This window comes from Anolis sagrei, chromosome 4, assembly GCF_037176765.1.
Source record: "Anolis sagrei isolate rAnoSag1 chromosome 4, rAnoSag1.mat, whole genome shotgun sequence".
Taxonomy (NCBI): Eukaryota; Metazoa; Chordata; class Lepidosauria; order Squamata; family Dactyloidae; genus Anolis; species Anolis sagrei.
In genome coordinates, this window is record NC_090024.1 from 173,322,835 (window position 1) to 173,350,706 (window position 27,872).

Genomic DNA, 27,872 nt, shown 5'->3' on the forward strand with positions numbered 1-27,872 from the left:
AGACACCAACTTTCTGTATCCACTGGTGTCATCAGCTATTGAACTTCAGCTTTCTAACATGTATTTTCAAAGGCTCAGCTGAATAATGTGAAAGTAGCACCATCCAACAAAAAATGGTTTCTTGGTGTCTTGGTTTTTAGGTCTGATCCTGGGGTTATTTGGTGTGATGATCCAGAAAATTGCATTTGGATAGAACACATCAGCTCTAGCTTCTTAGATAGGGTTATATTTCTATGGGTGAACAGATGGCAACTAGTAGATGGTGTATGTTCTGTATCTCAAAAACTAGAGCTGATGGGGGAAATGGTTGGCATTTTTGGAATCATCAGGTTAAATATACCAATAAACGGTTAACATTTGAGGAACCAAAATGTGTGTTGGCCAATATAATGATTTTATTAAACAGGATTGAAACTTATTTAATACATACCGTATATATCCTGACAGACACTCTTACTACAACTCTGTTGCAGCTCTAATCCTGACTGCTTTATCTCCGACCCAAACTCTTCTAATCTCTGACTCCTAATCCTGGCCAAACTCACCAAACCTTTCATTCTGTCATATCTGAGACATTTCAAAATCCCCATCAACACTGACACCCAGAGTTTCAAATCTCCTCAGGGAGATGGGGAGGGTTATAAATAAAGTTTTATTATTGTTGTTATCACTCCTCTCACACTTTCCTTATTGCATCTTCTATAATTTGCATGAACAATCACATTACCTCCTTTTATCTAATAAATGCAACAACATCCTCCTCCCCAAAAGGTCCATAACATCACAGCCACATTATTTTCAGGCCTGGAGAATCTGCCGCCTTTCAGAAAGGGTCATCTGAACACATTTAGTTGCCTAAGGCAGAGAACCATCCAAGGACTTTCTCTACAATGAAAGAAATTCCCATAAGCACCTCTTCATTCACTTTCCCCAAAGCAGAAACAAAATAATGACAAGTGGAAAAACCTACCACTGGCTGCTCTTTCGTGACAACCAAACATGCAGTCCCCTTATTCAGTTTGCAGAGTGTTAGCCTTGGATGCCAGGGATTTGGTTTTGCGTTTAGGACAATTCCCACAACCCATGCTTCCTGGCAATGCTGACCAGAGCTTCTGGGAGTTGAAGAGCCTGTCTACACCAAGCATGGGCAAACTTCAGCCCTCTGGGTGTTTTGGACTTCATCTCTCACAATTCCTAACAGCCGGTAGGAATTGTGAGAGAGGGCCGAAGTTTGCCCATGTCTGGTCTACACTGTGTAAATGCAGTTTGAAACCCCTAGGATTCCATAGAATTGAGCCATGGCGTCAAGTGGTGTCAAGCAGCATTAACTCTACAGCAGTGGTTTTCAACCTGTGGGTCCCCAGGTGTTTTGGCCTACAACTCCCAGAAATCCGAGCCAGTTTACCAGCTGTTAGGATTAAGCAGTGGTTTTCAACCTGTGGGTCCCCAGGTGTTTTGGCCTACAACTCCTAGAAATCTCAGCCAGTTTACCAGCTGTTAGGATTAAGCAGTGGTTTTCAACCTGTGGGTCCCCAGGTGTTTTGGCCTACAACTCCCAGAAATCCCAGCCAATTTACCAGCTGTTAGGATTTCTGGGAGTTGAAGGCCAAAACATCTGGGGACCAACAGGTTGAGAACCACTGGATTAATGGGAGTTGAAGGCCAAAACATCTGGGCACCCACAGGTTGAGAACCACTGCTCTACAGTGTAGAGATGCAGCAGGAATCCCAGTCACCCCCAGGACCCAATGTTTCCCCACCCCTTTCGTTATAACATTTTCCAGATAGCTTCCCCAGCAATAGTTCCTAAGCGTTGGTTCTCCCGATTTTTTTGGACTTCACTTCCCAGAACTCCCATCGAGTGTGGTCATCGCTTAGGAATTCTGGGAGGTGTAGTCTGAAATATCTGGAGCGGCGAATGGTTGAGAACGGTAGGTCGGACGCCATCTTGGATCAGGGCATTTCCCGGCTGAGTATAACTTCATACATGCAGGAAGCGACGAGTCTGAAGCCTCGCGATGTTTAAGAAGCAGCTGTTCCCGTTCCTCGCCGTGGCTGCTCTGAGGTGCAGAAGCCTTGCGCCCTGAATCTTGTGCTTCGGAAGCCCCTCTCCTCGCTTTCCCTTTCGTGCCATGGGGGTAAGAGAAGGCTCTCCTTCTGCAACAATGTAGAGGCCTTGAGCGTGGGCTGGGGTGGGGCTAACTGACCTGACGGCCCCTCTCTCTTTCTGCAGAAGATCGGGTTGCAGTTCAAGGCCACTTTGGAAAACATTACCAACCTCAGGCCTGTCGGGGAGGACTTTAGGTGGTACCTCAAGGTAGGCTCCATTGAGGAAGGGCGTGCATGGAATCATAGAATGATAGAGTTGGAAGAGACCACACGGGTCATCTAGTCCAACCCCCTGCCATGCAGGAAAAGCACCATCAAAGCATTCCAGACAGATGGCCAACCAGGCTCTGTTTAAAAGCCATACCCTCTGCAATGCCAACTTAATGGTGTTATGTTAGAAAATGTTGACAATTTCCGCTATCTCAGCAGCCACTTCTCCACAAAAGTTAATATTGACATTGGAATTCAGCACCGCCTCAGCTCTGCGAGCAGCATTTTTTTTTTTCAAATAAAGCAGAGTGTGTTTGAGGATTGGGACATCTGTAAAAAAGGTAAAAGTTTTCCCCTGACATTAAGTCCAGTTGTGTCAACTCGGGTTGGCTCATCTCCATTTTGAAGCCGAAGACCATTTGTCCATAGACTCCTCCAAGATCATGTGGCCGACATCTGAAAACACAAATATGAACAAATGATGGAAAATCCTAATAATTTATTTCTGTCCATTTCGCAAAATATTGGAAATCTACCAGAATTTTTCCCTTATACTGAAGAAAACTGATTAAAAGTTTTCCCCCCATTTTTTCAGATTAAAAAGCATTTTAGCAGATCTGTAAGGCTACCACAGATCTTTTAGATCACCACTAGAGCGGTACCTATTGATCTACTCGCATTTGCATGTTTTCAAACTGCTAGTTTGGCAGAAGCTGGGGCTGACAGTGGGAGCTCACGCCGCTTCCCTGATTCGAACCTGCGACCTTTCGGTCAACAAGTTCAGCAGCTCAGTACTTTAACCCACTGTGCCACCAGGAACATCTGTAGAGAGACCAAAATACTTGATTATAAAAGTATTGTCCTCCCAACCTTGTTATACGCCTGCGAAACATGGACTGTCTACAGACGTCCCACCCAAGTCCTGGAATGATTCCATCAGTGTTGCCTCCAAAAAATCCTGCAAATCTTTTGAGAAGACAGGCGAACAAATGTCAATGTTCTGGAAGAAGCAAAAACCATCAGCATTGAAGCAACAACAATAATAATAATAACAACAACAACAGCTTTATTTTTGTATCCCGCCACCATATCCCGGGAGGGACTCGGGGTGGCTTACACATAGCACAAGGTGCCTAAAAGCAGAACACAAAATGAAAAACAAATTTTAAAATACAATTATATACAACATATAGACATATAAAACATAAACTAAACTCAATTAAAAACAGCACTTGATGGTGGTAAGCTACTCAACACATGGCCAGGCAGTAAACAAATGAACTGGGAATGGGATAAGTGCAAAACTGTAGCCATAGGAAGAAGGCATGGGAAAAACGATCCTTCGCCATCAATACTGCTGGACTGATCACTAATCTGAAAGGCTGAGCACCATCTCCCAAAGCGGTTATTGTACTCCCATCTCAAGAACAGAAAATAAAATGTTGGTGGAGAGGAAAAGAGATTTAAAGATGGGCTCAAAACCAACCTTAAAAGCTGTGGCATAGACACTGATACCTGGGAAGCACTGTGACCAGCAGTGCTGCGGAATTCAAAGAGGCACAAATGGAAGGTGAAAGGGAAGTGCCAAGAGGAGGGTGCGTCAAGCCAACCTGTGTCGGGACCTGAAAGTCAATGTCCTCACTGCAAAAAACATGCAGATCAAGAATAGGTTTCTACAGCCAAGACCCTACACTTGGAAGGCAATCACACTCAGACATGAGGGATCGCCTAAAAGAGAGAGAAGAAAAAAGCCTCCAAGGAAGATAGTTCCATTGCTGAACAGCTCATACAGCCAGGAAGTTCTTGTTCAATTGGAATCTTCTTTTTTTTCCTGTCATTTGAACCCATTGCTCCATTGGGCCTTAGAAAATAAGCCTGGTCCCTTTTCCTTCCTTCCGAGTTCATCTTCAGTCACCATTTTATGGAAAGTGTTCAAAATGTTCATTTGATGGATTCAAATTGCAAGAGATTCCAGCTAAACATTAGGAAGAACTTCTTGACTGTAAGAGCTATTAGAGAGGGGAATGTGCTGCCTCAGAACCTGGTGGAGTCTCCTTCTCTGCAGGTTTTTCAGCAGAGGCTGGATAGCCACCTATTGGGGAAGCTTTGATTGTGTTTTCTTGCATGGTGGAATGGGGTTGGATTGGATGGCCCTTGGGGTCTCTTCCAACTCTATAATTCTGTACTCAGATTGTCAAAGCACAACATCACTTAAAGTTTCCCTTGCAATTTTACAACACTTCTCTTCTGTTGGAATCTTTTACCTTCTTAAAAGTGTATACAATTAAGAATGGGTATGTTGTTTTTCTTCACTTAACTAACAGCAACCACTGTGTTAGCAGGCTGCCTTAAATATAAAGTCTAATTCTTGTGATTGCACCTATAGCCTCTTTGTAAAAGCACAGATCAAGACATTTTGTAATGTTTTATAAAGTCTTTAATGCTATTTCCCAAAAATATGATCTGGATTTTCATATTGATTAGTTTTTTTTGGTGGAGAATATGTTACAATTGCCTCGTCATTTATATCCATGTATGTCTTGGCACATCTCAATCTGAGCATTAGTACTGGTTTGCAGTTGGAGTCTTCAGTTGTTTGCACATCGGTGGTAATCTACATTTGATTTTGTTTTATTTTTTCAGCTGAAGTGTGGGAACTGTGGTGAAGTTTCAGAAAAATGGCAATATCTACGACTAATGGTCAGTCTCAAAATGAGAATATAGGAATACATTTATGATCTGTGTGAAAATTAAATGACTGTGTTAGGGTTGGGATATTTGTTTACACACACCATCAAACAGCATCATTTACATTTGCTTCCATCTGGATGATACCTTATATTTGTTTTCAGGGAAAGATTATACACTTGCACCATTTATAATGTCTGCAAAAGTAAAATTTAAAAGTAAAATTTAAAAGTAAAATTCAGAGCTTGGAAAGTTTTTTGGATTGCATGTTCCAGATCCATCTGTCAGATGGTGAGGCATTGATTGTATAGTTCAAGCAGGGATTTGCTATTATGAGCTAAGGCATGCAATTGATAGGTAAATGCTATACAGTTGGCCCTCCCTAGCCACAGATTCTGCATCCATGAATTGCACCATCAGTGGCTTAAAAATATCCCTTTACCTCCCTTATCATTTTTTTTCCAAAACCTTGGTTTTGCCATTTTAAACAAGGAACACTATTTTGCTACATCATTGTATATAATGGAACTTGAGCAACAACAGATTTGCGGGGACCAAGAACCAAAAAACAGTGGATACCTCATCTGTTTGCTTAGAAATCACTGCATGTAATAGGATTTATTCTCAAATAAATAAATAAATAAATAAATAAATAAAAAATGCAGTCTTAGAAATGATTCCATTGTCATTTTTAGAGGCCAGCTTTGTGGTGTGTCAGATATTTTAGCCTACAGCATCCCCATTATGACTAAGGATTGGGGAGAAAAACACTTGAAGAGGTCTAAGCTCGTGAAAATGATTTTTTTTTTTTTTGCTGTACAAATCTTTTGCCACCATATCCAATGGTGATACCATTTTCTCTTCCTGGTTGTTGTTGAGCTTTGGAATAGGGAGCAGTATAGTAAATGTTCAGTGCTTCTCTCACACATATACACTCGAGCTACTTACAGCTGGCTGTCTGTAGCCCTAAACAAAATTTTCAACATGTTGAAGCCTGCTGTACTCATATATATGGAGATTAAAATATTACTTAGTTTCAGGGAGTTTATGGTTATATACACATTAGTATATGAAATATACTGGTGAATGGCATGGAAAATTTGGCTGTTTGCTGATTGATATTTTTTCTGCATAAGATAACTCAGAGCAAGGTTTTCTCTAATCATCCTTTGGGCAGCAAAGTCCCATAGCTCGGAGCTGGACTGGCTTATTGACAAAAGGATTATTGGATGTGAGTGTGAGCATCTGCTCCCTTGCATTCATAGTCAGTGGTTTAGCACTGCTATCTTTTTCATTTTTTTCTCCAAACCCATTAAATTTGTGACTGTACAGTCATAGTGTCTTGACTTCCTTGTACACAGTCATTCAGTGAAATGGTTGTCATTATCTTTAGTTTGGCCTGCTATAATTGGTAAAATGTGAACTTTTTTTTTTTAAAAAAAAGCTTTTTGGAAGAAATAATTGACTATTTATTGTAAGAACAGATTTTACCTGCAGTGAAGGGCAATTCTCTCAGTTGTGATCCGTGAGCTCTTCTTAAAGAAATAATCTATATATGTATAACATTTTAGTCTTAAATAAAATAGGGTTTCAATTACAGCACTAGACTTTTTTTTTCTAAGGATAAGTACTCTTCCCTTCAAAATATTCTTTAGGACAGCCATCCTCTCAAAGGAGGCCGGGGGAGTGCCACAATGGTGCAGAAATGCAAGCTGTGTTCCCGAGAAAACTCCATAGGTAGGCTGGATTCTGTTTATGCTTCTGCAAGTTAAAATACAACTGATTATTTTCAGTTTAGGGCAGAGCCTTACATTTTAAATGTGATTTCATTATTAGAGACTCACTACAGATTTCTCAATGGTTGCACCAAAATTAAATAATGCTTTGCCCATTAAATGCTAGCGGTGCTCTCAGTTGCTGCTTTTTGCCTACTGAAGACCATTTTATTCCACAGGTTTTGTTGGATAGGAAGATAATCTCATATGTTGGGTTTCATCACTTAGCCTCTCTGATTTCATTATGTTCTTGTTGTGATATCTTAATGTTTAAAATACTGGAGCATAACTTCTGCTTGAGAAAGCAGGTTTTGTGTGTGTGTGTGTTTCAGGAGCAACTTGAGAAACTGCAAGTCACTTCTGATATGAAAGAACTGGCCATCTATAAAGACGTTGCCTAGGGGACGTCTGGATTTATGATGTTTTAGCATCCTATGGGAAGCCTCCCATGTCCCCTTACGGGAAGCTAGAGCTGAGACAGGAGCTCATCCCGCTCCCTGGATTCAAACCTAATCCCTGCCCCAAGAGAAATATACCATAATCCTTGGAAAGAGAGATAAATAGTACTGTTCATTTTTCTTGTAATTTATCGATCATCCTATGGGTTTTTACTCTTCTTTATTAAAAAGTGAGAAACCCCATTTATAAACCAATTCATCTAGGGATTTATATTCTAATTGCACTGAACTTATTTAAATGTAAGTATCATGGAACTTTTTTTCATGTCAGGAAACTGCAAGTCACTTTTGGTGTGAGCGAATTGGTCGACTGCAAGGATGTTGCCCAGGGGATGCCGGGATTTTTAATGTTTTACCATCCATGTGGGAGGCTTCTCTCATGTTCCCGCATGGGGAGCTGGAGCTGACAGAGGGAGCTCAACCCGCTCTCCTCGGATTCGAACTACAGTCCTGCCAGCACATGGGTTTAACACATTGCACCACCACGGGCACCATCACTGAATCAATATGTGTATTACATTGATAATTTTAAAATACAGGTGATCTTTATTGCTCTTTTATATTTTGTTTTCAGATATTTTGAGTCATACAATGAAACCTTACAATGTAAGTTAAATTCCTTCTATTGTTATGGGTTATATGGCAAGTTTAATGATTTTTATATCTGAGAATGTTTAAAAGCCATAATCCAGTTAGATCGTACACCAGCAGAAATCCTTCAGCCAGTTTTGGAGGAAACATATTTCCTTTTCCCCACAACACTCCCCTCCCCATGCCTCCAGAGCAGACTTCTAAGTGGTTTGGATAGCTATTTGTTCTCCCTCCTTACTCTCTGTGTAATACATATTTTCTTCTACCTTTTAAATTTTGCAGTTGAACAGCTAACTACTGTTTTGGTTTAATTCCAGGCTGAAGACAATGAGACATTTAAGACAATAGTGGAGTTTGAATGCCGTGGCCTTGAACCAGTTGACTTTCAACCACAGGCAAGTTCTTCAGTTTTCAGAGCATCTTTCTATTAGACCTAAATTAATATACAAAGGTTATTCGGAAAGTAAGGTTACAAGGCGCGTAGCTCTTGTGGGGAATTTTCTCGGGGAAAGTTGGTATCACTGCCATGTAGCAGCAAGCCAGTGGAAGCGAACGAGCAGTGCCAGTCATCAGTAGCTCATTGACTGGCATTGTGGTGAAGGTTAGAGATTAGCGTCCTTATTCCATTTCCCTCCAAGTGCGAAGTTCACACTGTAATACGCTACCTAAATGCTAAGGGCATGAACGTCGCTGCGATTCATCACAAAATCGTTTCAGTTTATGGAGAGGACGTAATGTCAATGTAGCATGTGACAAAATGGATATGGAATATGTTGTGAGACCATGCAGAAACTTCACAGAAACAAACGTCATGGGATACTGATGGCAGGAGTTTGTGCATGTCCTTACACCACTCATGCAACACAAGAGTTGTTGTCTTCATTTGGTTTGGATGTTTTAAGCCACCCCTCTCAAAGCTCCGATCTTACACCCAGTGACTACCATCTGTTCACTAAATTGAAAGAACACCTTGGTGGAAAACACTTTTCCCGACTGACGAGGTGAAAATCGAAGTGACGAACTGGCTGAAAAAGGCAGAGGGAAACTTTTATGACACAGGCATCAAAAACTCATCCCATGGATGACAAAATGTATTGAACTGAATCGTGTTTATGTGGAAAAATAATGTAATACCTATGCTACAATCCATATAAGTTTACTTTTTGAATAACCCTCGTATCTTTGGCACCACTTTCTGTTTTGGGACAATATTGAGTGAGGAAGACAACTCAAGAGGGTTATGGTGGTGTTACTGCATGTGTACATGATTTGAGTTTTGACTACAGCCTTGTGGTTACATAGTACCCCAAGTATACATTTGCACCTTGCAAAGGGCATGAAAAATATGAATTTTGTTAAGACTAAGTTAAACTAGAATGACAACAGGGGAATTCACATACTATTGTTGATACCGATTCAACTTAATCCTAGTTTAAACTACAGATCTTGGGACTTCAGTGTCCATAATTCTCTTCCATTCTTCTGGTTTGTTTCTTACGACAATCTTCTTTTTTCTTCCTCTTGTTCTTTTCAAACTCCTTTTCTTCTTTTGTCATATGGATATCTCTTCAAACTCCTTTTCCTCTTTCTTTGTATCGATATCTCTTCAAACTCTTTTTCCTCTTTCTTTCTGTTGATATCTTTCCAAAACCCTTTTTCTTCTGATCAGTCTCTCCGAGCCCCCTTTCCTTTTTCTTCCTATTGATTTCTCCAAACCTCATTTTCCTTTTTCTTTCTAGCCATCTCTCTCCAAACCCTGTTTCCTCTTATGGATATTTCTCCAAGCCCTCTTTCTCTTTCTATCGATGTCTCTCCACCCTCCTTTCCTTTTTCTTCCTATCAATATCACCTGTGTCTTCCCCCTCTCTCTCCACCTCTCCTTCATGTCTGACACCATTTAATTGCCCTGACTCAATGCTATGCAATGCTGATATTTGTAGTTTGTTGAGGCAGCAGCATTATTTGGTAGAAAAGGCAAAAGAACTTGTAAAACTACAGCTCCCAGAATCCCATAGCAATGAATCAGGGCAGTTAAAGTGGTGTCAAACTGCATTCATTCCAGACCATAAGTGCACCCCAAGGAAGCTGGGAAGGATAAACAGGAAAGGGTTATCAATTTCAATGGGAGTTTTCTCCCCATTGTTTGGAAGCTTTGTTGTTTCTTTAAAAGGGTTTCTAATCACACATAAACTATAATGTGCACCTTTTTTGGCCAAATTACAAAGAGTACATTTTTTTGCCTGACCTGTTCCGACTTACATACAAATTCAACTTAAGAACAAACCTATAGAACCTATCTTACATGTAACTTGAGGGCTGCCTGTAGAGCAGCAGTGGAAAATATTCAGCCTTCCAGATACTTAACTACAACTCCCAAAATTTCTTAACATTGGCTCCTGGGAATTGAAGTCCAGCAATGCCTGGAGGGCTACACTTTTTCCATCCTGGTGTACAATTTTCTTTTGAAATGCTTTTGGATGCTGCTTGTTTTTTATAGCCAGCAGAGGGCAGCCCACTCCATACAGTTTTTTTTACCAGAAATATGCTAAAACAAATGCTTGTTGTGATACCTTAAAGTAGGGGTTGGGGCAAATACAGTATTTTAGAAGCCAAAGGACATTGAAGTCCAACAATACCGGTATTTAGAAAATTGCCCTTTACCCACTCACCCCCACATGATTTTAACTTGAATGTGATGTTACCCTGAATTAGACAGCTATTAGAAGAGTGATTGTTTTGGACTACAAGTTCCATAACTAGCCTAGCTAAGGACTTCTGAATGCTATACTCAAACAACATAACTGTTTAAAACACTGCTAAAATGCCACTGTATTGTGTACTACAGCAGATTAACACAGCTGTGCATCTGGAAAGGCATCTCATCTGTTTCCAAGTTAAAAACTTGTCCGGTGATACATGATTCATAGCTCTCTCAGTCAGGTTTATTTTGCTGTTGTCTTCCTATCTGTATAATGTAGACATGATGGTATACATTTCTATATGTTTATAGGCTGGTTTTGCTGCCAATGGTGCAGAGTCTGGCACACCTTTCAGCGACATCAACTTGTTGGAGAAGGTACAGTCTCCGATTATATTAAAAAATACCTTCATGCTCTCTGGGGCTTGGGATCTGAAATAGACGTTGAAAAAAGATGGCTTTGTCCTTCCATATTCTCTGAGGTCTTGGGATCAAAGGGATGCTGCACTGTATTGAGTGCTTTAATGTAAGATGGTCACATAGCTGTGGAAACAACGTTAACCAAGCTGCTTATCTAAAAGGATCAGGGCGCTTCTCTCTGAATTTTGTGGGTTTCAGTCTTTGCATTACAAGAATGCAACTAAATATATATTTCTTGTTGTTGTGTAAGTAGCACCTGCAGGGAAGCTCACATAGTCTCTGGATCACATATGTGTATCTCAATGTATATCAGCTGAAGATTTTTCTTGTTGCTATATTCCAACATTTGCTTTCCTAGAGCTCATTTGAGTTTCAAGCAAATTTTCCATTCTCTTATAAATCAATTTCAAATGAGTGATTTTCATCCAATGAAAAGGTTAAACTCCCAGTACCTAGCTATTGCAAACCAACTTTTTAATGAAAAACAAAATATGGTGTATCTTAATCTTGAGACTTTAAAAACGTGTTATTCTTAAAAGTTGTCTCTTGTATAAATACATAAATCTACCTAGTATCACCAGATTTCCATTTAAACAGTATCAGTTACAGCTATATGGACTGTGAGCAGCTTTTCAGAGTTCACACATCTTTTCTAGGCCTGTCTAGATATACTGTACAATAGATGAAATCTGGTGTTTGTGAATGCATTAAGATATAGCAATCAGCCATTGTTTTTGCATTTGCAAATCTGCTTCTGGATGGGGGTCAGCAACTGCGGCTGATATGAGGGTCAGGTTTTTCCTTGGTGCCCTCCAGCAGACTGTGGTTGCCTAAAAATCAGCCATCTTGTAGCTGGAAATTAAATGAAACATGACTTCCAGTTCATGACCAATTTTGAGAGTTTTGGGAGGGGGTATTCTTTCCATTGAACCACCATTAAAAGACCTTCATGAGTAGCATTTTGCCTTTCATTTTGTTCAGGGTGTAGAGGTCCCGGGGGTGCCCAGCAAGAGGTTAGAAGGGTGCAAAATGCCCTTGTGCTTCTCCAAGGATCCCAAAGGTTGCAGTTTCCCCACTCCTGCTTTCAGTAATAAGCAGAAGTAGATGACTAGCAGTAAGAATCTACTAACGGCAAAAAAGTCTTCTTCTTGAGTAACACTGGGGTAGATGTAGCCTTGCAATAATTTTTGCAGTTTAAAGCCTTGGATTGCAAGCAGTTCTCCTTGATTTACTATAATAGTCGTTTGTGACAGAACTGTTAAGGAGGATGTCAAGCAATCTCCTTGGAAAGCTCAGGATTCACCATCAGCCTTCCTAAACTCTGAGCATCAGTGATTATGTCAAGTCTGTTTCTTGACAAGAAACCCAGTCTGTCTCGTGACCAATAGCTTAGTAAATGTAATCCTTTCATTCGGAGTGATAGTGAGCCTGTTTGTACAAGTGAAGGATTCACAAACAAAAAGTCCATTTCATTAAGCTAAAATGTTAGCTTAAGAGCCAATGTGGGTACTAGTCTGAGTGTTGGATTAGAGTTTGAACCCCTGCTCAGCCATGGAAAGCCTTGGGAAGTCACATATTTTTAACCCCAGAAGACAAAGGCAACCTCCTCCAAAAAAAACTTGCCAAGAAAACCCCATGATAGGCTCACCTTAGAGACATTATAAGTCAGAAATATTAAGAAGTATAAGGATAATAAGATGAATTAAAGCTGAAGGTTTCCCTGTTCTTTATTCAAATGCAACGCAGAATCCTTAATTGTGTAACTTGGAAGATCCCATGTTGTAGCTTCATCCCAACATATACATATATAGATAGATATAGATACATAGACACTCAGAGCTAACATTGTGTATTTAATCCCACAGGATTGGAATGAGTATGATGAAAAGATAAAGGAATCAGTTGGCATCTATGAAGTTACACATAGGTTTGTGAAATGCTGAAACTTTTTTTGTTTTGTAAGAAATCCTTTTCTATATTGCCATGTTGTTAAATTTATTTGTGTACGATCTGCAATAAAGTTATATACTTTCTACTTCACGGAAAGGTGTGGGAGCATACAGAGGACCACTGCATTTTAATTAATGTGCTTGATTAAAAGGTTGAGATTTGTAGCAGTATGGTTGGGGCAGAAAATCCTTACCTCTTGTAATAGCTCTCATTGACATGAAATAATATCATACGCCTAAGTTCTTACCATCGTTCACATTTAACACAGAAAGTTTAACATATTATCAGCATAATTGAAATTTGAAATGTGTGCTTTCTCTTTCTTGAAAGTAATAGATTTTAAAAAGCATTTCAGAGAATGTAAATGTCCAGGGTAATAGCATTAGACTTTTGATTAAAGAATCTCAACAGTTAACAGTGTATTTTTTACTAACGTGAAAATCTTGCTCTTCTGCAATTCCTGAAAAATGCCTTCACCTTTCACTAAGGAATAGAAGACCTCTTTGGCTGCAGTATACAGTACCTTACGGCAATGTAATAATCTTTGGGCTCTTTAGGCTTTGAAGATAGCCATAAGCAGGATCTGGGGGCAAAGTGCCAGTCCTGCAGTAGAATTTCCTCACCTCTATGTTTGTGCCATCTTGCATTCTATTCCTTCTTAGAGATCATGAAGGGATTTCATATATTGTATAGGATGTGACACGAGACAGCAAAGAAGTTTAAAAAAATCAGAGGAACTTGGTCCTGATAGAAGTCCATTTTGTTAACATGAAGGCTATTAACCATATCTGCTGTTACAGAAAGTGTCTTAGACCATAAGAAAAATTCAAGTTCCTAGAAAAAAAATTCCTATTTCTCTCCTCCCCACATCTACCACAATGCATCTACCACAATTTCATCCATGCAAATTTTCAGTGATCAGAAATAATCGGGATTGTGTAGAACATTTGGGATACAAATAAACAAACCTTCATGTTCAAGTTATGCATTCCAGCTGTAATTTCTCATCACAAAAGCATGAATATTTAGTACAGATTTGCTGGAAGTTCACATTTAAATTTCACTTGAATAAATGAGGCAAATGGTTTCCAGCATACATATTTTAGACTGACGCTCTACTAAATATAATAAGAAAAGTAAGGCAGCTGTTCAAAGTGCTTATTGTCCTCAGTGCAACATGTACATTTAGATTCTTTCAAACTCATTTTGTCCTTGAGGTGTTACTCTTATGAGCTCGCATGTTAAAAACACATTTTAGAGAAGAATTGCATTAATTAAAACGTTCGAAGTGAAGTCCGGCAGAACCTTAATGTTGGTAAGGGAGGAATGCAAAAATTGTAATAAAAAGAACCAAAATGTTTTGTAGAACAAGTTTTTGAGATCCGACTCAAACCAGTTAAGTCTGAAGTCTCTAGTTTAGCCCTGTTGGATAAGTTACATGACGATAAATTTGGGTTTTCTAAACAATAATCTGTATAATTAAAGCTTACTTTAACTAGAACTCTTCTCAGTTGAAGAATGAGATTAGTTATTCTAGCAAATGTTGCTTCGATTCACCAAACCGTTTTCTATAAGTCATACAGTATCACAATGTAACTCTCTGGAGAAATCAGATGAAAACTCTGCTATTTTAGCAAGGGCTTCCCAGTTGGTGGGTAAGTTTTACTCAAAAAGATTTCATTCTTGGGATGTATTCCAACAAAAAGGCTTGATTGAGGATGTCTGAATTAGGCATGTGAACTGCCTAATGCATTCCTATAGGGATCATCTGTTTATTATATTATGATTATATATCAAAATTATCAAATTGATGTATATATTAGAAAGGAAAGAACCCTACACAGTACATCAGTCAGCCTAAATATGGCTTGTATGCTGTTGGTTAGTCCCCAACAAGTTGGCTCATTGAATCATCTGCTGAGTCAACACATCAATTCAACTGATTTACTGATTCTAGTCTAGTTGGGACTAAGAAAAGAATTTAGGCCTCAGTCTGCAGTGATATGTTCTTGGCAAATACTTACACAAAATAAATTTTATTTTACAATCAATATTAAAATTAGGTATCTGTATGAGGTTGGAACTAGTTTAGTTTACCAAACTCTAAACATGATTATGTTGAGACCCAACCAAAACAATTAAACACATTATTTTAATTCTGGCATTTCCCCCCAGAAGTAGATGCTAACCTGAACATCCAGCTAGAATGTTAAAAATAATTTTCTAGCTGAAGATGAACTGGTATCACCCAAGTTTTTAAAAAGCCAGTCCTGTTGTGGCTCAGTTACTAACCTGTTTACCTTCCAGAACATTAAAAATATCATCCAGTGACTTGTGAACACACTGGACAAACTCTTGCACATTTCTCGCTGGATAGCCAGAAACATTACACCCAATCCAGTCATCATGTACTCCGTATCCTACACCAAAACCATCAGGCACCACTGGCCCAAATCCACCCATGGAGACAGCAGGGCTGTTCAGAGTACTTGTGGAGAGAATGTTGTGGTTAATGTGTGCATAGGCTTGGTCCTGATAAAAGTCTGGCAAAGGGGTTCCTTGAGATTCCGCCAGACACCGCAAGCCATACAAGTGCCGATCAAAGCCTTGGCCTGCCAACACAAAATGCAATAATGAATAGCACTGCAAAAACAAAAACTCAGGTATGTTAAATAATTTTTAAGTAAATTAGCTTAAAAATTTTAAACATTAAAGCTGTTTTCCATGAATTTAGGCTGCAGAAGAAATCGGGTAACTTCTGACATTGTTAGTTTGGAGTCTTTACTGTTTACTGGCTATAAACCTTCCTTTTTCTCTACAAGGATCAAATTCACAGATAAATGGTACTTATTTAAGAGTTGTCTCAAAAATTCTTGGAAGCTCTCAATGTTCATGAGAGTGTACATTGAAGCAGGGATGAAGGATGGAAAGCCCCACTGAAAGTTGTCACAAAATTTGAGTGCGGTTATCCCTCCATATCACAGGTTCAGCATGCACAGATTTAACCTACCAAAGTTCAAAAATATTTTTGAAAAATCCCCATAACAAACCTTGATTTGTATGCATAGAGCACTACACTAATGTGTAGTCATACCCTGCTGTAGCCTCCCATCATTTCACACATCCCCTGGCACTCATTTGAGCTGTTTGACGTTTTATAAAAGAAATGCCATTTTATATAATTGGGTGCGTGGGACTGGGTCCCCCTGTTACGATCTGGTCATCGACCATAATAAAGTTAATTTACTATATAATTGGGAGTTCTGCACCTACAGAGATTAGTATCTACATTAGGTCCTAGAACCAAATCCCAGCATATATCTAGAGTCCAGTGTATTAATATTCCAGATTTCTAGTAAACTCTTTCTTTTGCAGTGAAAGAAAAAGACATTGTGTATATAATGAGCTTGTAAGAAATATCATACTCCACTGTGACTGACTTCTCTGGAGGATCTATTTTGACAGCAATCTTTTTCAAACATTTAGGAGTTGAAGAGAAACTCAATAGGATTTAACCATACTACAGAGAAGTTGATAAACTTTTCATTCAGGTCAAGTACTGGATATGTGAGATGATTCAATGTCTAGTGTAAATATCCTAAATGTTATCCTAAAAGGGTTAAGATGGCTGAGCACACTTTCATTAGTAAAAAGGTGGGCTTGCTTGATGTTACCATGCAAATTGCAGAAGAAAAACAGAACCGCTTACCCATAGCAGCTTCTCTTGTGAGCTGGTTGTGATACTTGGAGCACTCTGCAATCATCTGTTGCAGCTCTGCTACACTGTGCTTGGATGACTTTCTGACAATGGCCTCTGAACATGCCTTTGTGTGGACAGAGGCAGGCCGAATGGTTTCAGTGCGACCGTGTTTGAAAGCTGCAGTGCTGCACGATTCATAGGTGGCAACAGTTCGCCCATATTGCTGCAGGAAAGCCATCTGGAAGGCGAGCTGAACAATAGCATCAGGACTGACTTTATGTTTTTTTAACATTTCTTTGCCTCCTCTTTCAAACTGTCGAGCCTCCAGAGTCAATGTTTTCACAATAGCATCAAATTTTTGTTTGGCTTGGGTAATTCCTTCTTTTAAGGCATCATTCAATTTAAAGTTCAGTTTTTGTACAGATGAGGCAGAATCAACAGCAGCAGGCTGAGACTGAGGGGTAATTGCAGGTGTCTGAGTGCTGTCTTTAAACACTTCATTTTGGAATCTAAGAACAGCAACACCATCTCCCCAAGAGTGTTCAAAGTGAATTGCTGCAGTTCCATCTTTGGCTAAAATGAGGTTGAATGACTTGTCATACCACCTATTGATGCCATCACCATGCAACATGGTATGGGACAAGTGGTTCACGCTGTTAATTGGAAAATCATCAAGGCACAGACAAAATATTGCTGAATCTACTTTTCTTAAGGTTTCTGCATTCCCATTTTCCAGTAGCTCCTGTCTCAGCTTTGCCCATATGTCCCGGTTTTCAGTAGTCAGACATGCAAGTGGGAATGCTGGAGCTGGGCTATTGTCAGAAAGGATGAATTGTAGATGTGCTTGAATTTCTGAAGGCTTCAGTATATTCCCATCTTTATCTATCACATCAAATACATAGAAGTTTCCATTTCTAATCACCAATAAATGCCTCTCATTTTCATCTGTAAACAGTTCATCCTTGTTAGGCTTGGGCAGCCGAGCAGAATTGAAAAGTCTGAAGTATTGTGACATGTCTAGTGGGTAGGCATTCACCATATAGGCACAAAACCATGACAGAGAAGGAGGCACAAAACGAACAAACTTTTTAAAAGCTTGAGTGTCACTTTTGGCTGGGTTCAGGTGAAAAACCTCTGGTTCTAAAATGTTAGCCCTGAGAGTCTTCAAGAATCGCAAAGCAGAAACAGTCATGTTAGTTGCCCTTGTGAGCTGGTTGTTATAATCCACTTTGGAGTCAGCATTGAAAACCATGAAAGGATTGTAGTTCAAAACAACTGATTCACGTGCTCGTAGGTACATGTCAAACCAGGGACCTAACATTGAGAGGTGGCAAAAGAAATAGACAGAGACCAAAGGGAGAATACATGTTATAAACGTGCCACAATCTTGAAAGAGGCATGTGATTATTGTTGGCTATGAGATGCCACATAAGATCGATTTGCAAAGGTGAGAGCCAATTAAGTTATTCTGACAGAATTACGGCCTCCCTTCTCATACACCCTCAAAATCTGGAAAACTTGGGGCCTCTCGCGAAACTGTTTGGGAGCAAATTGAATGTCAACAATTTGCCTTTTCATGTGATTCAATTCTATTTCAGGTTCCTGCAATCCAAAATAGGATTGCTCATGTTTTCTTTGTGGAATGAACATACAACTTTCATAGTACATTGGTTTAGGATCCAATTTTACATTTAATTCCCATTCACAATTCACTCTCCTTTGGAACTTACCAATGTGCTCTTTTTGAAAGGGAAAAACAAAAAAAAAAAATAGCTTCTTTACCTTCCTGCCTGACTGTCTGTCTCTTCTGGTCTTTCCTTGTCATCTTCCTTTATCTCTGCTGTCCTTTCCTTTCCATCTTTTCTACAAGTCTCAATTCCTCAGACAAGATTCACTTCTAATCCCTGTCTTCATTCTATCCACTAATGTGACTGAGTTTTAGACTTGTCTTAAGAACTGTAGATTTTCTTCACAAATATGAGGGCTGCAAAGTAAATGTAAATAGGAGATGAAAGGTAACAATGTACTACTACTTGCAAAACAAATATATTAGAATAATTTCCAGCTTATGTTCTGAGGATTCTTAGTATATCTTAGTATAGTACTGTGCTCCACAAAAGTCAGAATGACAACAAAAATGCTTAGGGGAAGTGTAAAACCGAACACTGCCTATACTTTAACATGTTCTGCTACCTTTTACTAAGTATTTTAGAGGAAGCAGAATTTAAGCAAATATAATCTCGGTAAGGGAACAAGAGAAAATGTGTGCTTTGTTTGAAAGTCACTCAGAGATATCAATTCATAGATCAAGATGTGTGTTCTGTCTCATATACTGGAATACAAAATATGATAGAAGACAAAATTAAAAAGCTCCCCTCTTGTGAACACTATGAAGCATTTGTTCCTCATACTCCTCTCTGAACACACTTCTCCATATCAGAATTGGCTAAGTTGGTTTACCTGCTCTTGCTTGCCTATCTAATCTTCAACTGAACAAATAAATACCTTGCAACATTTGTGCTTCAGGCTATGAGGCTTCATTTGCCTATCAATCTCCCAACCTTAATTTAGACAAAATTTTGCAACACTTATGCTACTTTCATATAATACTGAGTGAGAAAAAAGGAGAGAGGACAACAAAAAAATCATGTCCCATCTATACGACAAACATTTTTCCTTCACACATTTTGTTGTTCAATATTCTGTAGGATCTGGCTCATCTTAAGCACAGAATCATTCTATTTTTTATCAGCTGTACAGCAAGCAAGTACATTTTAATACAAAGTTTTATTTGCTGTGCAATGAGAATTGGCTGTGATTCATTGCTATCACACATCAATTAGTTGACTGGTTTAATAAGATTCTTAGCAAAGAAAAAATATTGGAGGGGTAGATTAAATTTATAACAACATCAGGTGTGTATAAGTACATCTAGTCTCTTGGATATTTTATAGGCACCAGCAAAATACATGCTAAGGGGGAACTTTTTTGAGGACTGAAATAACATTTAAAATGGAATAAGCTAAATGCTATATAAACCTTTGCTTGCTTGCTTTTCTTCTCTTTATTCACTTTCTCCTATTTGATTTGCTGACTCCCTTCATTTGTTGCCCTTGTCTTTTGTTCGTATTTCATGTTCTTGTTCTTTGGCAAAATATTTTTTAAAAAACATTTCTTTTCTTAAGGGCTGAAGCATGTGTCCTTTCCTCTCTCTCATCTTGACTGTCTTTTTAGAGGCAGTTTTACTGTTGGGACTAAGCTGGATTCTCTGAAGACTGGTGCTTGCTTGAACACTCTGTAACAGATTTACATTTGTTTTGAATCAGTCACTAGTCATAACAGTCATTATTTTCCTTCATTACATAATTTCCTTATCACAAATATATAGTTTTTATTGCAGCAATAAATCTTCCTTTACCTTAATGTTACTGAACCATTTTACCTTTTAAGAGAAGAAGCAGGGCTATAACAGGCTGCCATATTGCAAGACCACTGGCCCGTTCAGTATAGTAATGTCTGCTCCAAATGAGGCTTTGTTCTGAATCGTGGGAATTTTGGAGTAAGTACACTTGTGCCACATGCCAACTAGTGGATAGAGCTATGCGTCTATGCCCTGATATGATCCAATCTCCCACATAATCATATATCCATATTCTCTCTCTCTCTCTCTCTCTCTCTCTCACACACACACACACACACACACACACACACACATACACCACCTTCTGAAGTCAGGCTCTCAAATAAATTTTTGGTTTTTAAAGCCTCATTTTAGTGAAGGAGAGGCAGTTTTCTGGGAGATGTCAGTACAGTATTGTGGATGCCTAACCCACTCTTCCACAGATGAAACCATTCTGCCAAAGAAACACATGTTAAAACTACAGTTTTAAAACCCTCGACTGTCATCAATGTGGGGTTTTAAATGCCAGATCTCCTTGGAATGAAGGAGTGGAAATCCTTTATCTCCTGTCCCCAAATGATCATCAAATCAGAAAGAAGCTATAAGAATAGATTCCTGTGGGGTGACTTATGTGTTTGTGGCCCCTTAGTTAAAGAGAATCTATAATGTAAAATTAATTCAGTCTGACACTACTTTAACAGCCATGCTGTGGAATAATGAGTGTTGTCACTTTACAAGGTATTTAGCCTTCTCTGCCAGAGTGCTGGTACTTTAGCAAACCAGAAATCCTAGGATTCTATAGTATGAGACATGGCAGTTAAAGTGCTATCAAACTGCAGTGGTTCTACAGTATAGCTGTACCTCAAGTCAAATCCAAGTAGCAACATTTCTCTCATAACCCATGTGAAGTTTGTTCTTATCAAGTGCCTAAAATTATTTAATACAAGCTAGTAGAAACTGAAAATTGAATTGTCTGCATATAATGAGTGTATATGCTCTGCTACCTTTTCTCTTAGGCCATGTAAACATACACACACAGCTTATCTTTAGAACAAACATGAAATCTAAGCCATCATAATAGTAAACAATAGACTCTGATACATTGCTTTACAAATTAGTGACTACAGCTTTAATTAGTGATATGCAAGAGTGACTGGACTAACAGGCATCCAATTTCCAGTTTGCTCAACATTGCCTTAAAACAGTGGTTCTCAACCTTGGGGTCGGGACCCCTGGGGGAGTTGTGAGGGGGTGTCAGAGGGATCAGACCATAAGAAAAAACAGTATTTTCTGTTCATCATGGAAGGAAGTTTGGCCCAATTCTATCATTGGTGGGGTTCAGAATGCTCTTTGATTGTAGGTGAATTATAAATCCCAGGAATTACAACTCCCAAATAACAAAATCAATCCCCCCATAACCCCACCAGTATTCAAATTTGGGTGTATTGGGTATTTGTGCCAAATTTGGTCCAGTGAATGAAAATATATCCTGCATATCAGATATTTACATTATAATTCATAACAGTAGCAAAATTCCTGTTATGAAGTAGCAATGAAAATAACTTTATTGTTGGGGGTCACCACAATGTGAGAAACTGTATTTAGGGACTGCAGCATTAGGAAAGTTGAAAACCACTGTCTTAAAACATAGGGGGTTTGAGCCCAATTTAAATGAACTTAGAACTGATTCACTGAAAACCATGAGACAAGTTCAAGAAGTCTTCTCTTAGTTCAGATCCAGGCCAATCCTTCGTAGTTATTTCAATAACTAGGATAAGTAAGAATGAATGGACCAGCCTACATTCTTTTGGCCTCAACAGGAGCATAATCTGACCTTGAACTAGATCACAGTGATTCATAACTCAGCAATTTGGAGAACTGAAATCAAGAAAATAAGTTTCACAATGAGCTTCCTACCTGAAATATAACTAGTATGTTTGCTTTGCTTGTCCTGTGAAATCAACTGCTCATGTAATTCTCGGCCAATTCCTTTCTCAAATTTGGCAGCAAGTTCTTCAGTTTTCCTTTATATAAAAAAGAGAAAGAAATTTATTAAGGTTCTATGCCTCTTCCTGAGAGGTCAAGTATCTTGATAAATCCCATATGACAATTTCCTTTCTGCATCCTAAATCATATCAAAGAAGTGATATGTGTAATTAGGCAGCAAAGTTTGGGATGCAGGACTAGAGACCTTAGCTCTATGTGTTAGTGCACAGACATTATTGTCAACATTGTGGGTTAGATCCTTGGTTTCCCCTTTGTTCTTACCTGAATTGATCATCATCTAGAAGAGGCCTTTGTGCATTCAAGTATCTTCTAATTGTATCTTCAAGTTTTGGAATAGGCAAACTAATAAGGTAGTGAGAGAGAATTAAAACAATCAGAAATTGTGTCAAGTATTCTACTAAGCACTCAGGAAAACACTTGCTCATTCAAGATTAGACTACTGAGCAATTTATAGCCAAAATATAGGTTTGAAAGGGATTCTAAGAATATTATTAGTTTGTTCATTTATATACTGTCATTCTCCTGATAATGGAACTCAAAGCTGTTCGCAACATATTAAAAACAGCCCAACACATCAATTTGTAAAGGCCTGGTGGGACAGAAATGCTCTAGGACCTCAAGATTTTTAGAGAGAACACCTCTCTAGGACTCTCTAGGTCCTCCAATGTGATTCTGTGTTCAGCTTCTACCAAAAGTTGACCATAGAGTTATGCCAGAAGATCTAGAATTTCCTAGAGAGGTGTTGTTTCTGGGGAAAATATACAGTCTTTTTTTTTATTTGCGGTTTTTCCCTTTCATGGGGATCCTGTGCCCCCAAAACCTGCAAATTTGGAGGGATGACCATAATTTCACAAATCATCCTACCTAAACGGCTGGCTATAAGTATAAATGAATAGCATTTGACCTGCATTTCTTTGAAATGAAGATGCTACATTAAGACATCTTTGAAACTAGCAGAACAAGTTTATATGCAGGTGCAGAACACTCCAGGATTAGGCAATCCAGCATTCACAACTCTACCATGCTTCTGTAGGCAGAATAAAAGTAAATGAAGGAGACAGTCCTTCCACCACATTCACTGTCATAACAAGTAATTGAAGGGAAAGTGTGTTATTTCCCCCATGCCATGAGACCCATGAACCAAAGTGGATTCAGATGGTATCCTTATGGTATCCTTATCTATCCATGCCAAACCCTTCTGAGCCACCCTCTCTTCATTTGCCCTGACACAATATACATATATGCAGAATTTCCACAATAGGTCTGATCTCCCCTTTCAAAGTCAGACCCATAGAGCTGCAAGTTAAGTTATAGGAAGTTTCCATCAACTCAAGTCACAGTTCATGGTGGACACTATATCTTATTAGCTAAAGAGCAAACTTATCCTCTGAGAATTCTGGTGCCAGTGGTTAACCATAATATTCACAGTATGATCCTAAGTATGTTTATTAAGAATTAAGCAACAAGTAACAATATGTAAGGTAAAAAAACTGAAATAATTTCACTTCTTCTGATCTCTCTCTCTCTCTCTCTCTCTCTTTTTGGTTTGGCACTCATTATTAAGGAGGTAAAAGGACACCTATTTAATGTAAACGTATATGCGATAGCAATCACAGAAATCACTTCTTCCTGTAGCACTAACCTTTCACCTACATACAATACAAGGCTGAAGGCTTTCATTACTAGCTGCAACTCAGATTGTTCTCTCACTCTCATACTAAACTAATACATTTCTCATCATGGTATATTTTGAAAGTGGTGTTTCTGTTTTGCACTGTATCTGCGCTAGGAATCAAAAGATCCACAAAACACTGTAGATCCAGTAGGGAATTAGGAGAGCTCTTACTAGTCTGAGTCCAGTGAACAAAGAAGTAGAGCTGAAGAATCTTTTGGAGAGTTCACTGTAGACACTGTACAACGGACTTGTGTTAATGTCTAAAATGGCTATGATCAGAAATCTTTTGCTGTTGCCAATTTTTCAAGTGTTGCTCTTTATTGACTGTATTTACTTTATTACATGCTTGAAATCCACAAGCATATGGACAACTTCAACAGAAAGGAGGAAACCATGAAAACGATGGGTACAAAATCTGGCTACCAGTATTTAAAAAAACTCTAAAATTAGGACAATAAATAAAAGAGAAACACTCAGAAAGCAGGAGAATTCCAGACAGGAAACAATCAGTTCGTTCTCCCACCCTGGACATTCCACAGATATATACAGCACTTTACATTGTTTTAGGTCTGCTTGTATGTTTTTCACAAAACGCCCCATCACTTTTTCGCCCATGTTCCAGCATTATTTTCCATTTTAATTTTACATTTGGCCTTCCCATAGTTTGAATCGTGTGTTGTCTTACTGTTAATGTTTACATTATTTTATTGTCTATGTTTTATTTTAATTGCTTGTATTGTTGTTATTATTGCTTGTATTGTTTTATTTGGGCTCGGCCTCATGTAAGCCACACCGAGTCCCTTGGGGAGATGGTAGCAGGGTACAAATCAAGTTTTATTATTTATTATTATTATAATAGGGCCAGTTAACACCTCCCAATAAAGGATTCCTCCAGGCAAAAAGCAGCTAGGCTTTGAAGCTGCAAGGCCATTCAATGCTAATCAAGGTGGCCAAATGCAACATTCACATGTGTCTCAAGCAGACACGAGTTCTTTCTCCCACCCTGGACATTCCACAGATATATAAACCTCACTTGCTTAGTTTTCAGCAGACCTCACAACCTCTGAGGATGCCTGCCATAGATGCAGGTGAAACGTCAGGAGAGAATGCTGCTGGAACATGGCCAGACAGCCCGGAAAACTCACAACCAACCAGTGATTCTGGCCATGAAAGCCTTCAACAACACATATGTTGAGTTGGTTCTCTTATGAGATCTTCACTTCAAAACTATAGAGAAATGTACTGCAGGATGTCCTGCAAAAATTGAAGTTTTTTCCCACGTTTTTATGACAGAAGCAATTAGGAAATGACATTTATAACGCAGGAACAAAAATCTTGTTACATAGTGATATTGTGTGCATACACACACACACACTAGCTGTCCCCTGCCACGCGTTGCTGTGGCCCAGTCTGTGTATATGTGTTTTGTATGTGTATATGTGTGTATATATTTGTGTATATATGTGGGTTTGCATGTGTATGTGTATGTATGTTTTTGTGCATGCGCTGTAATATATATTATATTATATGGCTTTTTAAGTCTCTTCTGCTGTGTTTTTCAGTGTTTTGATGAGTGATTGTCACTTGTTGGTCTGATAGGTGTATTGTATCCAAATTTGGTGTCAATTCGTCCAGTGGCTTTTGAGTTATGTTAATCCCACAAACAAACATTACATTTTTATTTATATAGATAAATCATGACAAGATTATAATGAAAACAAAGTGTCACAATTCTCTCACATAGTCTATCAGTTCCCACTTTGTTGTTACACTTGCTTCAGTAGGAGGCTACAATCAATTAACCTTAGGGCAGTGCAACATTGGATATTCTACAGAGGAAGCAATCCATTCCTACAAATGAATGAGTGTGCTTCTTGGGGTGCATCCACACTGTGGAATGAATGCGGTTTGACACCACTTGGAGCTGCCAGGGCTCAAGGCAATGGAATTCGTAAGAGCTGTGCTGCTTTGACAAGGTCTTCTACCTTCCCTGCCAAGGACAACTGCATTGATCCTGAGCCGTGGCAGTTCCAAGAGGCGCGAACCCGCGTTCATTCCGCAGTGTGGATGCGGCCTCCAAGGGAGCCCTGCGTGGCCTTACCGGGGCAGGCTCTTCTGGTAATGCAAGGTGGGGACGAGGCTGCGGTGCAAGTGCTGGCGAAGAGAGGCCTCCTGGCCGTAGCGCCTCCGCCGGGGCCCCGAAAGGAGAGGCGGGAGGCGGGCGAGGGGGGCTCCGCGGAAGGGCGAGGAGGACAGGCCCAGCAGCGCCATGGCAGGCCCCGAACTCGGCAGGAGAAGGAGAGCAAGAGCAGGCCGCCCTTGAGAGGAGGATGGACCAGGAAGAGGAGGAGGAGGCTGAAAGGCGTGGGCAGACTTCGGCCCTCCAAGGGTTTTGGACTTCAACTCCCACAATGCCTAGCAGCCTCGGGTCCCTTCCTTTTCCCCCTCAGCCGCTTAAGGAAGGGGCCCGAGGCTGCTAGGCATTGTGGGAGTTGAAGTCCAAAACCCTCGGAAGGCCGAAGTCCGCCTATGACTGGTAGGCCACATAAGGAGGCCTACAATGTGCACGGAAATAAATGACAACTCTATCATCCAATCATCACCGATCAACCTCAAAGGGATTCGAGTGACCAATCAGCGGAGTCCTTCCATAGCCCGCGCCCCTCCCTTCGCCACCTCGAAACAGTGGACGGGACTTGCGTTCTGCCGGTAGAGGGCGCTGTCATCCCTAAAATAGAAAACCAGCCCAAGACTGGAAAACTATATTACCCATAATCCATCAGGCCTCGACGCAGGCGCATAAGGCTGCTGTTCTTTTGACTGTGATAAGAATATGAAGAGGAGGGATGAGTACAGTGGAATGAAAGGAAGATGGACTGTGGCCTCATCTACATCTGCAGTTTCAAATTGTTCCTGAAGGAAGTGGTTTTAGACCTGATTCCATAGGATAGCTGGTACCAGTTTGTGGTCCAGATGCTGTGTACACAAACCCTTAAAACACATTAAGGCAGTGGTTCTCAATCTTTGGGTCCCCAGATGTTTTGGCCTTCAACTCCCAAAACTCCTCTAACAGCTGGTAAAATGGCTGGGATTTCTGGGAGTTGTAGGCCCAAACACTTGGGGACTCGCAGGTTAAGAACCACTACACTAAGGGCTTTATTTTGAATGCTTTTGTGGGTTTTTGTGTCTCGCTACCACGTAGAATTGGAAGAGACCTCATGGGCCATCCAGTCCAACTCCCTACCAAGAAGCAGGAATATTGCATTCAAATCACCCCTGACAGGTGGCCATCCAGCCTCTGTTTAAAATCTTCCAAAGAAGGAGCCTCTATCACACTCCGGGGCAGAGAGTTCCACTGCTGAATGGCTCTCACAGTCAGGAAGTTATTTCTCGTGTTCAGATGGAATTTCCTTTCTTGTAGTTTGGAGCCAGGGCAGCAGAAAACAAGTTCATTCCCTCCTCCCTATGACTTGCTCTCACATATTTATACATGGCTATCATGTCTCCTCTCAGCTTTCTCTTCTGCAGGCTAAACATGCCCAATTCTTTAAGCTGCTCCTTATAGGGTTTGTTCTCCAGACCCTTAATCATTTTAGTCGCCCTCGTCTGGACACATTCCAGTTGTCAATATCTCTCTTCAGTTGTAGTGTCCAGAATTGGACACATTTGAAACTGGCTTCAAACTGCATTAAATGGTCAGTGTAGATGGGGCCGAGTATAGGTCCTCCACTGTATTGTCTCTCACAATCACCTCAGAAAGAGGAAAGAAAATGTGTTTGGGATATTTTTTGGTTCCCCTCTATAAGTTTCAGTGTTTTCCAAACAGCATGTTAGCTGGGGTCTGCAGGTGACTATAGAGACCTATTCTGGATCCAAATGTTCTTCCACAGTGAGGACAACGATTTCCAGATGGAAGGTGGTCCCAACAAGGGTTGGCTTGACGTGTATTCCTCCTGACACATTTCTCCCTTTCACCCACTCTTCATCCCTACATCCTGTTAGTAACAGCTGACCTACAGTGAAAAGCTCAAGTGCCAGGGCTTCCCCGATCTTGGAGCCTATGCCATATTTTTTAAGGTTAGTTTTAAGCCCATTAAAAATTTGTTTTGCTCTCCACCGACATTCCGTTTTCTGTTCTTGAGCTGAGGGTAAAGTAGCTGCTTTGGGAGACGGTGATCAGACATTCGGACA

The 27,872-nt window shown here is 39.8% G+C and overlaps 2 protein-coding genes across 5 annotated transcripts; one reads left to right on the forward strand and one right to left on the reverse strand.

Annotated features, from left to right (window-relative positions):
- Positions 1-1,997: 1,997 nt before the first annotated feature.
- CZIB (CXXC motif containing zinc binding protein) lies at positions 1,998-12,989 on the forward strand. The gene is made up of 8 exons (XM_060773539.2): positions 1,998-2,138; positions 2,234-2,317; positions 4,963-5,019; positions 6,663-6,744; positions 7,815-7,846; positions 8,149-8,226; positions 10,842-10,907; positions 12,815-12,989. The coding sequence occupies exons 1-8, from the start codon at positions 2,133-2,135 to the stop codon at positions 12,890-12,892; spliced, it is 483 nt and encodes a 160-aa protein (XP_060629522.2). The 5' UTR covers positions 1,998-2,132; the 3' UTR covers positions 12,893-12,989.
- On the reverse strand, positions 12,652-26,112 carry CPT2 (carnitine palmitoyltransferase 2). 4 transcript variants are annotated; one of them, XM_060773534.2, is made up of 5 exons: positions 25,783-26,112; positions 22,268-22,348; positions 21,917-22,023; positions 16,609-17,913; positions 12,652-15,511 (listed from the first exon to the last, which is right to left on the reverse strand). In XM_060773534.2, the coding sequence occupies exons 1-5, from the start codon at positions 25,950-25,952 to the stop codon at positions 15,180-15,182; spliced, it is 1,995 nt and encodes a 664-aa protein (XP_060629517.2). In that variant the 5' UTR covers positions 25,953-26,112; the 3' UTR covers positions 12,652-15,179. The 4 variants fall into 4 exon arrangements, with proteins under 4 accessions (XP_060629517.2, XP_060629518.2, XP_060629520.2 ...); XM_060773535.2 differs by lacking the exons at positions 22,268-22,348; positions 25,783-26,112 and adding exons at positions 18,382-18,583; positions 19,639-19,894 and having other exon boundaries at positions 21,917-22,006; XM_060773537.2 differs by lacking the exons at positions 22,268-22,348; positions 25,783-26,112 and adding an exon at positions 19,639-19,894 and having other exon boundaries at positions 21,917-22,006.
- Positions 26,113-27,872: the final 1,760 nt, after the last annotated feature.